The 16,500-nt window shown below is 43.5% G+C and overlaps 1 protein-coding gene across 1 annotated transcript; it reads right to left on the reverse strand.

Moving 5' to 3' along the window:
* Nucleotides 1-156: 156 nt before the first annotated feature.
* Nucleotides 157-16,500, reverse strand: LOC135396897 (serine palmitoyltransferase 2-like). Its single transcript, XM_064628121.1, has 11 exons — nucleotides 16,248-16,500; nucleotides 14,671-14,838; nucleotides 13,793-13,947; nucleotides 13,561-13,706; nucleotides 10,804-11,022; nucleotides 10,123-10,228; nucleotides 6,960-7,179; nucleotides 6,768-6,894; nucleotides 5,038-5,173; nucleotides 4,831-4,960; nucleotides 157-1,821 (listed from the first exon to the last, which is right to left on the reverse strand). The coding sequence occupies exons 1-11, from the start codon at nucleotides 16,344-16,346 to the stop codon at nucleotides 1,735-1,737; spliced, it is 1,593 nt and encodes a 530-aa protein (XP_064484191.1). The 5' UTR covers nucleotides 16,347-16,500; the 3' UTR covers nucleotides 157-1,734.

A 16,500-nucleotide genomic window follows, 5' to 3' on the forward strand; every position in this document is an offset into this window, starting at 1 on the left:
AACGAACGCCGTTCCATCTTGGTCTTTTTCATTCCTGCACGTAGATAATGTCCGTAATAGTAATGCACGCAGATAATGTAAAGTTTATCTTTTGGGGTTCTGTAAATTTACGAAAATGTCAAATATAGCTACCCATGTCGAAACAATACCAACAGGTCCCATAATTTAGTGTTTTATTTCAAACAACATGCTTCCACTGTGGCAATTCACTTTCTTCACAACATCACTTGAACAACTTTATACGAAATTATACGACAATCCATGACAGGTAGAGCCTGAGCTTGGGCTCGAAGGAACACAACACACAGATGAATGTTCTCGTCTGTGTGTCGTGTTTCTTTGTGCCCAAGTTCAGCCTCTACTCCTGCATGGATATCATCTGCCAGCTTGCACATGCCATCTTGAGAACAATCTTTCAAAAGCTTTCCCTATGTCTTCAGCACCAGCACAATTTCGTGCTAAATCCACAAATTTGACGTTGTACGTACAAACAACAAACTACAAAGCTGTGACCGGGGACTTGAGTAGAGAGGTTCTCTCAGAGGCCCGTGGCTATCCTTTTATTCTCAGTGATACAGTCCCTGTATGTAGCGTGAGGAAATGAGGATTATGTGGACCTAATTTATAAGAGAATGAACAAACCAAGACATACATATAGCTTCAAGCTCCACTAAACAATCAAAACCTGAATAAGAGTCAAAACACAGGCCAACTTGGTGATACATGATGGAAATGATTAAACCCCTCAAGACAAGGATCATCTTTGTACTTGTTCATGGGTTCATTTTCATCATGAATCAAAACCTGACTGATGTAACCAAGCAATTTGGTGTATGCAGTTTTGCAGTTTGTACAGCAGTAGGCGCATTTCAGAAATTAAAATAAATATTAAGCATTCTCTCAGTGTAACAAAATCTTTGATTGACCACAGCATGAAGTTCTGCTATTTCAAGAAATAAATTGAACTCGCATATCCCCTTAGTCAACTGAACACTCCGCATTTCCGCTCACTTTGGTTTTGAACATCATGAAGCATTTTGAAGGTTGAATGAAAATGACTTGATTTTAACGCATCAGTATTGATTGAGACTTTGTCCAGCCACATCAACTACAGCGGATCAACAGTTTACTGTATTTCTTTCAAGGGGTGCTATAAAAGTAGTGAAAGATGGAATGCATCTGCACTCAAGAAAGGGCGAAATTGAGCAGAACACAAAGAAAGAATGTGGTAAAAAGCTTCAACACTTGGAATTAGTGTAGTGGAATTCATAGCTCTTGCAATGAGCAAGCTTTCATAATGTGACAAAATGAAGACCAAGATACATCAACGAGAAAAAGAAAACACAGCCTTTGACGTGAAATGTCTTAGCACCATGCTTTAACATAGCCAAACTTTGCACTTCAACGTTCACCAACAGACGCTTGACAATTAATGTGACCACTCTGAGAAATGTACCAGTTGTAGAGGTGCTTTCCTGGGCTCTTGTAGCACTGTAGACTTATATGCACCCTTAGAAAGGAACTCAGCATAGCAAGAAACTAATGCTGGGGAAAGCAAGCACTCTTGGAGCTGATTTTTAGCTTCTTTGGCTTGGCTACCTCAAATGGCAAATGAAAAGTCTTAGCGAGGCACAAGCAACAACGGAACGTTCTTCTTCAGCTACGCATCTGCAGGCTCTGGAGGTTCCAGCAGACGACAGAACCGCGTCGGACATTTTGCAGAACATTTGTAATTCAGTAGGCTATTTCTTCATTTGCCCGTTTCCGCTTCGACAGCTTCAGGTACAGGTAGTCGCCAGCCTTGTCGATGACACTCAGCGCCTGATGGGAGAGGAGGAAAAAGCATTTAAAATTAAGTGTGCAATATTAGCAAAGCACACGTGAAGCCCTGTACTGGCAGGAGGTCCCCAAGGTGAATTTTTGGCTGTCACACGTTCCAATGAGCTGCTTGAACAAACAAATGAAACAATGATTTCAACAATTGGTGTTGCACGTTCACGCTCCCATTAAAGGAACCGTAAGGTGAATAGCAAACCTGTAGAAAATGTATGTTTTTCTGAAAGCTTGTAACCTGGACGTTTCAGATAGGTAATGGTTTCTGTTGTATACTGAGCATTTTTTTTCAGCAATAGAATTTCAAAGATTGCTATGCAAAGCAAGCTAGTGGAATCCAGAAGCACCCCAACCCTGAGGCGAGCCGCGCCACATCTATTCAGAACGCAAGCAACCAGACGATACATCAGACGAGACTCGCTGCGAGATCGACCTACAGGGGGCAACACCGTCATCTTTCTAGTGTGGATAACACGCCAGTCGATGTTCGGAGTTGATGGAGTATTCTTTTCCGTAATTCTCGTGTATATCCACCGGAAGGTCACTTGTGCCGCGACGGTACGATACTGTTCGGTTCCCCAATGCTCCACCTACTGCACTGAACGCGGAATAAATGTGTAAAAGCAGACGACGCGAAGAAGCTATCCACACTATGGTAGATCATCGTTTCGCTGCAGCGCTCAGACACCGTTTGATCTCGGAGCGAATAATCCGTTTCTCGCGAGTGCAGTAAGCATTTCATTGCGAAGCTGCACGGTTTGTGCATTCTGGAACACAAGAATGCAAACCACACACTTGTTTAAGTCACTTGGATGCGAGGTATTGCAAACAGTAGCAGACGACACAGAGACAAGGAGAGAGATAAAGGCCAACAGATGGCGCAGATCACCTCGCAGGCACGAAACTCTGACATTACAACCGTTAACAGTTTGAACCGAACTTCTCAAGAACTGCTTGTCCTTCAAAGAAAAAAAGTCTAATGGCAATGAGTAACCTGTCTCATATGCGTTATGTTGTACTTCAATATCACGTGATGTCTATCCGGCAATCCGGGGCCGACTTCAACTTTATTCTTCGATACCATACGAGTAGGGTTCCGCGTTTTCGGCATTCATTCCTGGGGAGATTCAACAGGTATTCTTTTCAAATTCAGGTATTTTCAGCATTTTAAAACGTTTGCGCCAAACGTAGACTCAGAAAAATCGGCAGCCATAATCACCAGGGAGAAGGGCTATGGAGGAAGAGCAGCTTGGTTGGAGGACATTGAGAACGCGAAAGAATTTCCCTGAACTAGAGGGTAGCAGCTCCGCCAGGCAGAATTCCCCGCATTCCACGTGGGAAAACGAGATGAAGGAAAGACGAAAATGTTATTTGGAGATGACGACGCTCCTTGAGAATGAGGGAAGACAACGACGAACAAGAACCAACAGGACATGACGCGGAGGAAGGGAAGTACAGTTGGGTACCTGCATTTTCAGCACGTAGCACCATATGCAAGAGCATAATACGGAGTTTTTCGGAACATGCCGAATTTCTAAAAATAATTATTGGGGCGTGCTTTTAGACATTGTTCAGCAAATGCCGAAAACGTGGAAGCCTGCATACGAGCCTATCGGAACAGCGTTGTTCATTGGAATATGCCTTGTCCACATTTAATTAATCAGCACATGCCTGTGTAACGATGCACAACTGTGTGTCAAGTCGCATTTTGGAGGGTACCATGCTTTGCAACAAGTTTTGCGCATTTACGCTGATACAGAATCCTTCAAGCTAGGTACTTCATTTGGAGACACATGCCTTTCTTTATGAACGTGCTTCCCAAAGCTACAGACACCATCATTGCACACAGTAACTGTAAAAAAAAACTTGAGGGCGAACCAGCAATGTGATCGTAATATTGCAATACAGTAAAACCCACGGATAGCGATATCACGTATAACGATATCCCTCGTAAAACGATGGTTCATGATTTTACCGTCAAAATATACATTGGTTCTATGGGGAAACGACCCGCGTATAGCGATGGAGACCGCGGTTCCGAGTACTCGTATAACGATGTTGGACGCTATCCCGTGCGCGTAACCACGCATTTTCGCCACGATAAGATACAGTAGAGTCTCGATGCTACGAATCTCACTGGGTAGCGGAAAAAATTCGTATAATCCGAAATTCACATCAAAAGAATTAAACCAAAGTAAAAATTGAGGTAAGATAATAGACAGCGACTGTTCATTTTCCAATACTGTCAGTGAAAGAGGTAGGTGGTAACGCTTTTATGTTTCCGTATTTGGCCAATGCTGCTCAAATTCGCGAGATGATTCAAAAAGCCTAGCACGTGCTTTCCACCCACGAGTCGCGGGACAGTGTTCTAAAGCGAGCTTCTCCTAAAGCACACAGGTGTTAGGTGAAACCGACTTGCGGAATAGTGACGTGTAGTGTTGCCAGAAGTTGTCCTGCTATGTTGTCTGGTTCCCTCCACGAGTTCTGATCGCTGTTTTCCCAAGCCACTGCGATGTCACACAGCTTCGCACTTTTTTTTTTTTAGAATCTGTTTCTTTTACTTTTGCTACACGCGGTGTGGCGCGCGACTTTTCGGGGACGCGCTATTTAGGTCAGCCCTCGTTTAACGATGTGCCCCGTATAACGATGGAATTCGCGGTTACCGTTAATATCGTTATATGCGGGTTTCACTGTATAATGTTATTATAATGAAGACCATAACTCAAGTGTACTCAAAAATTTTTTTCCAACTTTCCGATTTACGACCCTCGGTTTGGAAGCTATTCTTGGCTAATGCACTTTTTAATATTTATACGTAATATTTATGCAAAGCAAGTCAATCTCAAGGACAAATCTCACAACCAATGTCACAGCACATCACAAAGTGCAGCAGCTGTATTGTTACTGATTGTGCAGTTCCTGAGCAAACAACACAAGGCAGTTTCGGCCAGACCTAGTTTTAGTCGACATACTACATAAAACTACTCGTTCTATTACCTGATCTAACATCTCTTTGGTGTGGGAAGCAGACATGCAGAAGCGCGCCCTGGCCTCCAGAAGCGGAGTTGCAGGAAAGCCAACTCCAACGGTTGCAACGCCACGCTTCATCAGGTAGCGCACAAATCCTCTGCAACATAAGGCCTCATTGTTATCGGGAGACACATAACAAACGCTGCCAAGACGAATATCAAAAGGTACACTAACGCAATTTTTGAAGGCAGGTAAAGCATGAGCGGCACAACTGGGGAGTCCTCATTGCCGTAGATGATGAAACCCATCTGCTTGAGTCGCTGGCGGAAGTAGTGGGTGTTGCGCGCAAGACGCTCAATTCGCCTCTGGCCTGCGCAAGAAAGCGTCGTGTGTCGTTACAGACTCTGTTAGATGTGCCATAGCAACTATCATATTCAGAACTCATCACAGCAAGGTCATATGAGAATCAATCTGCTACACCTCCCTGTAGACAGAGACACAACCTTCAGAACCTAGGGCAGAATCACCTCCATTGATCATCCCTTTGGTACGTTCTATGGTATAACATCGTAAGATTGCAACTCTCACTGCGATTCTGCACACAAATATGTACTCTGTACTAAGAAACATAAAAAAGGCATACGTATGAACCACAACCCACTAGGTTATGACGACCATGTCATAATCGGCAGCCCCTATGAGGAGCCCATCCGCATGATCCGCTAGGGGCGCTACTCCTCGGCCCGCGACATCTACATCATGATTGGACAATGGAAATTTGAATTTTGAACGCGCAGAAGCGGATGTACAACTACCGTAGCAGACGACAGCAACAACTCCTATGAAAATGCGCAGAATGATGATGATAATCAACTTTGGAAAGAAGCATTTCCCGTGGGACATCCACTGCTTGTACAAAAATACTAAGGTAAGCTGAAGTACAAGGTATTGCAGAAATTGAGGAAGCAATAACTGGGCCAACGAGTAGCGTCACCGCTAGCTTCTAAATGCGGCGTTATAAACTAGTAGGTCGTGGTATGAACAGTGTTACAAATGGCCTTCAGAGAAAGTGGTTCAGCGGGACACTCATGTAATTTTGAGCTACAGAAATGAATTCAGGTCAGACTTTAACGAAAGTGCATGTCTGCTGTCCAACATACTCATTATTTATCGTGCTATTTGACTGCAAAGCAATGTACTATTTCCCAGTGATGGCCAGTAGTTAACTACATGTAGTTAAACTACCTGATTGTAGTCAAAAAGTGGTTACCAACTACTTGCAGAAATGTAGAAATGTAGTTAACTACAGTAGTTAGGTTACTGAAGGCGCCAACTACTTCCGAATTTGCCGCAAGCTTTACGGCACGATTGTGCTTCCGACTTTTACCTTGAGCTACTTGTTTGATGAGAACGGAGGTGCAGAGCAATTGTGTCATGCATGTGTACTAAATCTTCACTTTTAATGCTTGTCTAATAAAGCCTCATTTGCTGCGAAATAATTCTGCAACTTAGTTTACCACGTAGGCACAGAAAGAATCAAGCCACAAGCTTTGTATTTGACGATCGTAGCAATTGCTTGAGCATAAGTTTATCATTGCTTGTGATTCATATTTGGGTGTCCAAGAACACTACAAGGGATTGGTGTTGATGGACAACGTTAAGTAGTTACAGATGTAGTTAAACTACATTGCAGTAGTTACAGAAGTAGTTTTAACTACTCCCCTGAAAAGTAGTTGAACTACTAGTTAAACTACTCCATCGCAAAGTAGTTAGTAGTTATAGTTAAACTACTGTAGAAGTAGTTAGTGGCCATCACTGCTATTTTCACACAACTCTCTGAATATGCTCGTAATTTTGCTGAGTTGTCACGTTATTTTCTGGCCTGTACGCCGAAAGGCATCACAAGTTGAAACCATACAGAAAAATTCACACGCAAAGTCGAAAGATCTTATGACCGGCCTCACCTTCCCCATCGCCAATCTCCCCCATGATGACTCTGCACGTTGATATGATCTGCTGAGCAACCGGGGCCGACATACTAGCTGCGTAGCTGAAACTGTGCGAATGCGCTCGGAGGTGGTCAATTATGTGCTGGATAACGAAAGGTTTCACATCGTTAACAAATGCAGGAGCGACTGCAGTCGACAAAAACTCACCTTAGATCCCGCTATGTATCCCCCCGCTGCCCCAAAACTTTTGGTGAAGGTTCCCATGAGCAAGTCGACGTCCCGAGGGTCCACCCCAAAGTAATCTACGGCACCGCGTCCTGTTGGTCCCAGGGCTCCAATGCTGTGAGCTTCATCCAGGTAGACGTAGGCTTTGTACTTCTTCTTCAGGGCTATAACCTCTGGGAGCTTCACTATCGAGCCTTCCATGCTGCACAAAGCATTGTTTGTCGCATGTCATACGTAGGGTTCTTCGTTTTCGGGTTAAACCCGATTTTTCACGACAGTTCCCCCGAACAAGTTTTCAAGAATTCGAATAAAACTCGAAATCCTTGCGGTCCCTTCAACTTGTCGTTCTCAGTAGACCGTCGGTAAAGTACAAAGAGAGCCATTTGTGACAACCTATTTGTGCTCCTCTTATGATCCCCTCCTGCAGGAGAGCTGTTGTGGAGCTCGGGCAGGTGTTTGAATACCGCGGTCATTCACTGCCCCGGTCCCGAGCGGAAGTATAAAGATTATTGTTTCTCGTCCCAGTGTCACAGCAGTGGCTTGTTTCATATGCCTTTCTTTTCACCCGAAAATTCTCGGGTGACATATCAAACAGAGATCATAGTACCCGATTTCTCCCTGAATTCTCGTGTGTAAATAGCACCCGATTTTTCCCTCCCGAATTTGAAAAATCATAAAACCCGAAAACGAAGAACCCTAGTCATACCGTGTCTCTAATGCGGTGTTGTACTAACGCTGTTACTTGCAACAGCATTACTGTAGTCGCTACTTTCGGTGGCGAAGTAGGAGTTGTGCTACTTTGTAAAATTAATAGCAGAAGAAGTACTACGGTATTTCTGTTACACATGTATGGTAGCGCAATTCTGTAATGTTACTGATCCTGTCAGTGCCCGCGAGCAATTTTCTCCCTACCCACATTTCTTACTTTCGAAACAGTGTTGCTAGTGCCATCACGCGCTCTACAAAGGGGCTGTATATGTGCCCGCACCTTCCTTGACTAGGATGCTCCATTGCATTCTTGGATCCTGGAGAGAATGACCCTTCAGCTTTGACTGAGGACAATGCAATGCCCATGAATGCCGTCAGGGTGTGTCAAATGAAGCCTTAACAGCGTGGTTACCAGGTGTTAGGTTCAAGCAGCGTGCTTTTCGTTCCAATTTCAGCAAAAAGTAGCGAATAATGTATCTTGTTACTTTTTTATGAGTAACGGTAGCGGTAATGTGGTATGTTAAAAAAAATTATTGATATTGGTATTTCGCTACTTCCTCATCACGTCACATCATTTTGGTAACGGGTGCAACACTGCTCTATTCACATGGTAGCTCTAACAAACACAGTGAGACATTTTATGTGTGTGTGTGTGCGTGCTGAAATATTTTGAAGTAAATGCGAATATTGCGGAATAGTGAACGAGAGAGTAATATCTAGTAAATCACTTCAGGACGAAGTGCAGTAGGCACATGGGCGAAAGGGAGGGTCGTTGCACCCCCAGGAGCTCCAAGCTCCACCATAGCATGCCAGTTATTACGGACAGCATGGCGTAGATGGAGGCCAGCAGGTGGACAAACTCTAGAGTGTAAAAACGTGAGTCTGGCCGCAAAGAGAAGGATGACACTAACACAAGATTCATATTTTTTAAATTAAACTTTTGCTCGTTTGAAAAAAAAAAAAAAAGAGCATTGTGTTGGCGTTGTCCTCCTGTTTGTGGCAAGACTCAACCATGTAATGTACAGATATAGTAAACTCAAATTGATTTGAATTTTTTAAATCTTTTGAACTTTGCTTTGATCGCAATGTCACATCGATCTTGATAAGTGTGTCGTTCTACCACAAACACGCATTTAATAGATGGCTTCCCCCTTTCTAATCAGAGAACAAGGGTTGAAATAAGAATCCCTTCCCCTCATATTCCAATACTATGGGCACCAAAGAATTACCTTTCAGGGCTATAACCTCTGGGAGCTTCACTATCGAGCCTTCATTGCTGCACAAAGCATTGTTTGTCGCATGTCATACATAGGGTTCTTCGCTTCTCCGGTTAAGCGGGGTTTCGGGGATTTTTCACGACAGTTCCCCCAAACAGGTTTTCAAGAATCCGGATAAAACCTGATATCTACCCGAAATTCTTGTGGTCCCTTCAACTTGTCGTTCTCGGTAAACCGTTGGAAAAGTAATATATCAGCAAAGAGAGCCATTTGTGACAACCTGAATGAGAAACAGTCTCACGATGCTTCGTTATAAAGGTCGCGAATTTTGCCCTGCCGACCGTAAAATCACTTCGTTATTTCAGTACATTCGTTATAAAGGAATTCGTTATAAATGTCCGAAATATACGTTGAATCCTATGGGCGCATGACTAGACCACAAAAAACATTCGTTATAGCGGTCTTTTTGCTATGAAGGTGTTAGTTGTGAAGGAGTTTTGACTGTATAACCGGCATACTAAAATTTTGGAATTTTGCGTCGTTTGAATATTGTGCAGAACGTTCCCGTGGAATTTGCGCACCCCCAACTTTTCTGACTTTTTGGGAGAGAACAAGTGTGCAAATTATGCGAGTGTATTTCAGGGCTCTATATGTTGTATTGTGTTGTGTTGTGATTGTACCCTGCCTCGATGGGGGCTTGGTCCGCTTTTTGCAAGGGTAACAAACAAGAAAAATCTGCATAAATTGCGACGCATTTCACAATTAAATTACTGCGAAACAGGGGTACAAACGCTTCTCAATAAAGCAGTCGGAGAGCTCAAATTCTGGCAGCAATGTCGCCAGAGTGTCTTCTGTGTACAGCCCCTATAGAGTGACTATAACTAAACGCAATTAGTATTCCTAGAATGAGCACCAACTTCAATACAGTATACTTGCAATTAATATTGCCATAGTGATGTACACATTTCCTTCAGTACCTTCTAAAAACTGGTAGCAAATTCTGGGTGTGCAATTTATTTACTCCCGAAAGTGTTCGCTTTTCCTTTGTTTGGAAAGGAGAGCCAAACTTTTTTGCTCGCGTCCATGTTGGAACAGTGGTGCATGCACATTAGGTGAAATTATGCAGTGGAGACTGCAATATCGTAGAAAGTCTTGCATATGCCTATATTAACAAAAAGCTACGACTGCAAATACTCATTGCGTATTCGCCACATACTAACCTGTAGACTCCTTCAACAATGATGATGATCTTCTTCCATGGCCTATTCGTCCGTGGCTGTCCCTCGACGATAGCCCCACGCAGTTTTCGTTCGAGATCTTTCATATCTACAATAATACATAGAAGTGTTAGTGAATCAATGCAATCCAAAGGTCCAGTCACTCATTTACTTATCACCACGGGGACATCTGACCCCACCTTGCCTGATAAAATTTTCAGTTTTCAAGCAATCAATTTTATTATGTCAATATCAAGTTACAACATCGAGAATTGCCCAAGAGCAGCGAAACAGCAGCTTGACATCTTATCTAATATCTTGTTGTTATTATCTATCTATTATCTTATCTTGTCTATTTCATTTCCAAATGTAACCACAAAATTAGCAAAAGCAATTTTACGTTGCCCTCCCTTGCATGCCCGTCATACCTCCTCATCTATTCCTCGAACCAGAAAACAATCACGAAAGAGAGAAATTTACAACAACAAAAAAAAAGAGAGAACGCTTCCTTACACAACCCTGTAAAGAGAACCAATCTACCCAAGCGAAACTAAAACTCGTAAATTGCGTACTTGCCTCGCAGCACATTAAATCTGACAACAGAGAGGTTCAAACGATCACCACTTGGATCGAAAGCAAGTAGGCACGTTTGTGTGAACATTGCTAGACATCTTACAAACTCACTGTTGTGTTTGAAGACTTTGATTGTCGCACCAGACAGTCGGCACCCCAAGATGAGCGACGCGTGGTTCAGCTCATCGCTCAGCAGAAGACATCCTCGACCGGCCAATGTTGGGATGTTTGTTGAATTGGTAGCAAAACCCATGCCCACCGTGAGGCAGTCTTCGACTCCCAGGAATCGTGCCACCACGGATTCCAATTCCAAGTGGATATCCAATGTTCCTGCACAGAAAAGCATGACTGATTCACACAGAGAAAAGAAAAACGGAAACAGCATTTTTAGCTACGGAAGCAACGGAAACGGAAACAGCACTGAGAACGGAAGCTTTTCCGTTGCTGTGCCTTTCTCAGTCACACAGTCCACGAAGTTAGCTGACCAGTGATGGAACTGACGAGAAGCTGCCTGTATCACTCTGGGAGCAGGAAAAAAAACAGTTTTGTAGCAGCTTTTACAGTCCATGGAGCAGAGCGTACCGACTCCTAATTTCCTTGCATATGGTGTAACCACTGTTCTGTCACAAACCGGTTGCTGGCGTAATATCGCATTAAAGACTAGTCTCGTGTCTCCAACAACACCAAATATCCTCTGAATTCGTACGTCCGATGGATATTCCTCAGATATCCATCGGACGTACGAAGCCGTTAAGACGTTATTCTTACATCCTGAGGATATTCGGTGTTGTTGGGGGTGCTATCATGCAACAAATAAATAAAATAACGTTCCAAACATACTCCCCAACATTTATTTAGGGAAAGGACAAAGCACTAAATTTTACGTGAAATTTTAGAACATACAGCTAGAAGTATCATTTCTTGCAGCTTCCCAGGGTTTCAAGTCTTGAAAGAGTTGGAGCATTCTTTTTTTTTTACTTCCATATTAGCACCGCAAAGCAACTGTGGCTATGAGTGGTGGAGAGATGGAGAAAGAACAGCAGGAAAGAGTGGGTTCGTACGCGTCCTGGGCCGACTTCAGGGAGAGCTACGCCGACATTAGTCTGTAAAGTCCGCCAGAAAACCCAAAGAAAGGATCAAGCAGCACGGCCGGTGCCAGGATTCGAACCTGCACCAGCTTCCAGTCTCGGCGTGGAGAGATTTGGAGCGCGAGAACACATTCAAGCGCAGTCGCATTTCGAACGAAGATGGGATTACGTGCGTGAAAAATCGTACACGCTCGTGTGACTCGCTCGTTATGAGGACAGTGTGTGTCGTTTTTAAACATGTTACAATGTGTCACCAAGCGCGTCGCAGTGTGCTTTGTATGCACGGTGAACACACGTCAGACATTTGAATCAATACGATGGATCAAATAAATGTCTATTTTAGCTAAAAGTCACTTTAGTCATTTCAGAATACCGAATAACTGGGCATCAGGCATGAAAACCAGTAGAAGTCGATGGTAGCCATGACCGGCTGAATGGAGAGCCAAACAGGAAGGCTCCCGATTGGCCGACTGGTATGCATAACGTCGTATTTTCTTTGGTCATGTGTCCAGTGTTGTGCGAATTATCTCAAACTATGGCCTCTACGGGAAGAGGTTGAGAATTCTTCGGAGAAGCGCCTTTCCACAATGAAGAGAGCCACGGTACAGCTTTCAGTTTCATTTTCACTTTCACTGCACGTTCGCAGCTGTTTTGGAGCAAACATGGCACAATAAGTCACAAAAACATGCGTTAGTAGCAGCATGTAGCAAGATTCGCTTTTTGGCGGTGTTTGGCATAAATGGTGCAGCAGTTCCATCACTGGGAGACACATGTCAAACATTCCGCCAAAATGAAACGAAACCCAGGACTGATATCAAAAAGTATACCTTTTTTTCCCTTGCAAGGCGCTATAGACTATGAGCAGAACTCCTCTGCACGAGTTTTTGGCCTAGCCGGCCCGTGGCTGGCATGCCGTGTGCGAGCAAATGATAAGACAACAACGTTGTAATCAAATGTAGAAACGACAGTAGTTTTATTTTTGATCGATGTTTGAATAGCTATAACCTCAGAAAATATCTGTGTGCAACATGATAGATTCCTGAACGTTCTGTGTTTACGCAGGCGTAATAATTCTTTGTTGTTGCTTTTTAATTCTACGGGGTGGTGACCTATAACAGCGTACGCGTGTCTGCATGCAATTGCTCAACGCAGGTGCACCACTGTGCTGCCTACATATGAAGCTCCGAAGTCAGTTCAATTCTGGTAAATTTCACAGTGACACGGTGCAGGTTTAACGCAAAATGTACGAACCTGGTAGTCAAAAAACAATCAAAACAGCAGTGTTGCAAACAGTGCAACAGTTGATACGCTGCTATCCAGATGACAAAGAGATGCACAACGCTGAAGCTGGTGGAATCTCATTAATGACAGCCACTTCAGTGTTGTGCATCTGGGGATCCGAACTGCTCTTTGTGACACCATATTCTGATCATTTTGACAACTGGGTCTGTAAATTTTCAATTGTAACTCTGCAGTGTGATGTTCAATCACTTTAAAATACGTCTGGATTGCATCACGTTCAAAGCCTTATGTGTAGACAACAGAATGTCCCACCTGCCCCGAGAAATTGCCGAGCACGGCATGCCGGCACAGGCACACTTTTATAGGCCACTACCCCGTCGAATGAAAAATGATTACACCAGCTTACGTTGAGGTATCTACGATGTTACACATCGTCCCTTTTTTTCTTCTGAGGTTATAGCTATTCAAACAGGTCTACATTATTCCAAAGCAGCTCTTATTTTTCACTGGATAAATGTAAAGCGCTGAGATATCATACCTAATTCGTGACGCGTGCTGCAGATCCCATTTCCGTATGTCCGAATGGAAGTTTCAACCTCATCCGCAACTGGTCCCGCGCTTTCCGCGAAGCCAAGGTAGTTGTAAGAGCCCATATTAATAGCTTTGGTCACAGTACCAGGCATTCTGAAGTAAGATAACTGAATTGCAGCACACAAAAACTACAACACAGCACAGCAGGAATTCTCTGTGTTCGAGGAGAAGCTGCTTACGTGAACGACCAATTGTTGTCGAGAGACACGCGGTCCACCAAGTCGATAACAGCACCAGGAACACTGCAGATCGGATGATTCCAGCAGTCACGAATACGCCGGTAGACGTTTCGTGTGTAGAAGCTCTCGAAGCTTTGATACAGTGGGACATAACCCTGAAAGCAGGTTTAAAGCAGAAGCTTTTTCTAGACTTTATTTCCAAAAAAAAAGGAGGTAAAGAAAAAAAAACTATATGGAGAGCAGCTTGGTTCACCCATACTCTCTGGTACTAGGGCAACAGCAACAAAATCCATGTACATATTGTACAATTGCACAAGTAAATTGTAAACGTCAAAAGCAGTTAATTGTGAGGATAAAAAATTACAATTCAAAAGCAATTGCAAAAGAAAATCAAATATCAACAATCGCAAAATTCTTAGCAAGAGCTACGGAATCAAGGACAACATCTAATTTGCCATTATAACGCTTTCTTCGACATCATGGATACTGGTAGCCTATCAAAGAGATAACTATTTAAGACACAAGGTTCATCAACATGCTAACGTCTGTCTTCTATAATCGGGTCTGCCAATTGGGATACTCGAATGATAAATTTTGCGTGTAATGTTGTACTGTGCCTCCTAACACCTGCTAGCCTACTGACATAAGAGATGAATACATCGCTCACAAAAGGTAGTTTTGCAACAAGAAGAAATTCGTGAATGTCACGCGCATGCACAACATTTAATTATTTAAAGAGTCGCTCCTAGGTGTAGTGTAAGGAACATTTGCAACGCACCGCAATGAAGTGAAGCTTATTTTCAGCATCTCAACCGAGGAAGATGGAGGCACAGAAACAAACTAGATACTCTCAATTTGTTTGGGGGCACGACACTCACCTCACGGTCTGTCTCAACAGCGGCATGCGTTTCTTCCAGTCCAACAGACCGCATAAAGTCACGAATGTGGCCGAAAATACCCAAGATGACATAGCTCACATATGTGGCCAACGCCATCAAGAGCGGTGTTTCTTCGAACTCGTCCCTGCCCATTCGTCGACGTGTAGCCTATGCAGAAGCAGAACAATGCAAAAGTCACACGCTAGCTTATCATAACCTGTAGCTATATGCTTATCATATGCTAGAACTGTGCCCCCACGCCAATGATTCAGAAAGTCTACGCATGTAATTGCAAGAAAACTATAAAAGCGCAAAAAGCAGCTTAATCCAATGCAACAACATGTCCATGTGCATAAAAGCAGCTATCAATGCAACAGCAAACAGGAGTGATTTGCGTTGAATTGTTCGGATGACCCGGTGATACGGAACATGGAGCTGTCACTCATCGGGACAACAAAGAGAACAGGAAGTCGGGGTATTTATATCCGCTTTGCACATAAACAGCAGAGGTGAGATGAACCGGAAGAGTATTTTGCAACTTGTGTGTTCACGGTATGCACAAAGTGAGTTTAAAGCACAAAGAAGTATTCGCTCTCAAGCTAGACTGCACGTGCGACACTAAAATATAAAATAAAAGGAAGAAGGAAAACAGTCCTAACTGCATGCTTTTGACGAAGTGAAAAGGTAAATGATGCCATAGTGTTCTATGTCCTGTAGAGATTAAATATTTTTGTGGAACCTGTTTCCATCCATCCTGAACAAATGCTTCTGCGTTAACCAGCGTTCACGAATGCCTTGTCAGTTCTGTAGCCGGACACATATCTGAGAGGCACACGTTAGCAATCAATATTCTAGCAACGCTATGCACAAGCTAGGTACATGTTGCCATTTCAAGTAACTGTTACTATAGCTACCAGCTAAGTAAGCAAACTATTGACTTTTTTGTTACCTTTAATTGTGTCTGTGTACGCGTGAATTACAGTAAACGTGTAATATCATAATGAAGCCTACTATATGCAGTCGAGCAGAAAGTCTGAGAACATTACTACCGCATATAAATGCAAAACTTAAGCAAGTCGGTCGCGGGACACGCCCTTTATTAGCCATTCTGCGCATCAAGCACACACGTTTGCAATTTCGTTGCAAATGAATTACTCACGTTACGTACGTTTCGTGCACTATATTATCATTGACGCCGTCAAGCATGCACTAGATCGCATTTCATTTCCCCCAGCAGGCTCACGGGTACCGCATGACATGCTCGTGTTGCAGTTTCACAATACCCCGTAGTGCGAGCAGTGCAATGTATCACTAACGCCCTGCTGTATGGACATCATTGCTGTACGCTGCGTGGAGAGAACCAACCAATCTCCCTTTGGAACCTCGCATATTTGCAGAATTTAGAGCGGAGGTCGCTCTAATGAAGATCAAAGTATACAGTAGACACGACCGAAGGGCGCCCACGCTCTAGACGCTGTTTTTGCTCGTTCTGTTCGACATCAATAACTCGCACGATAGTCCTTCGACGGAGCAGTCGTAGGCTATATGCCGTGAATTTTATTTTAATGCCGACCTACCTTATCTTGTTCTTGTTTCGTGGTTCCGGTATGGGAAACTCCATTGCAGTGGCTTGCTGTTTTGCTCAGTATGCCGGTGTCTTCTTCTAGGAGACCCATTGCGCTGACAGGTAACTAAAGATAGCACCAATTCACATTAATCTTAACCAGACCGTTTTTTTTTTTTTACTTGATCAGCTTTTAGGAACACTGCACGCGCGTGATACGCGATGCCGATGTCAGCATGGCACGCGGTAGGCGCGGTATCAGTTCA

The sequence above is a fragment of the Ornithodoros turicata genome, chromosome 6, assembly GCF_037126465.1.
Source record: "Ornithodoros turicata isolate Travis chromosome 6, ASM3712646v1, whole genome shotgun sequence".
In the NCBI taxonomy this organism is placed as follows: Eukaryota; Metazoa; Arthropoda; class Arachnida; order Ixodida; family Argasidae; genus Ornithodoros; species Ornithodoros turicata.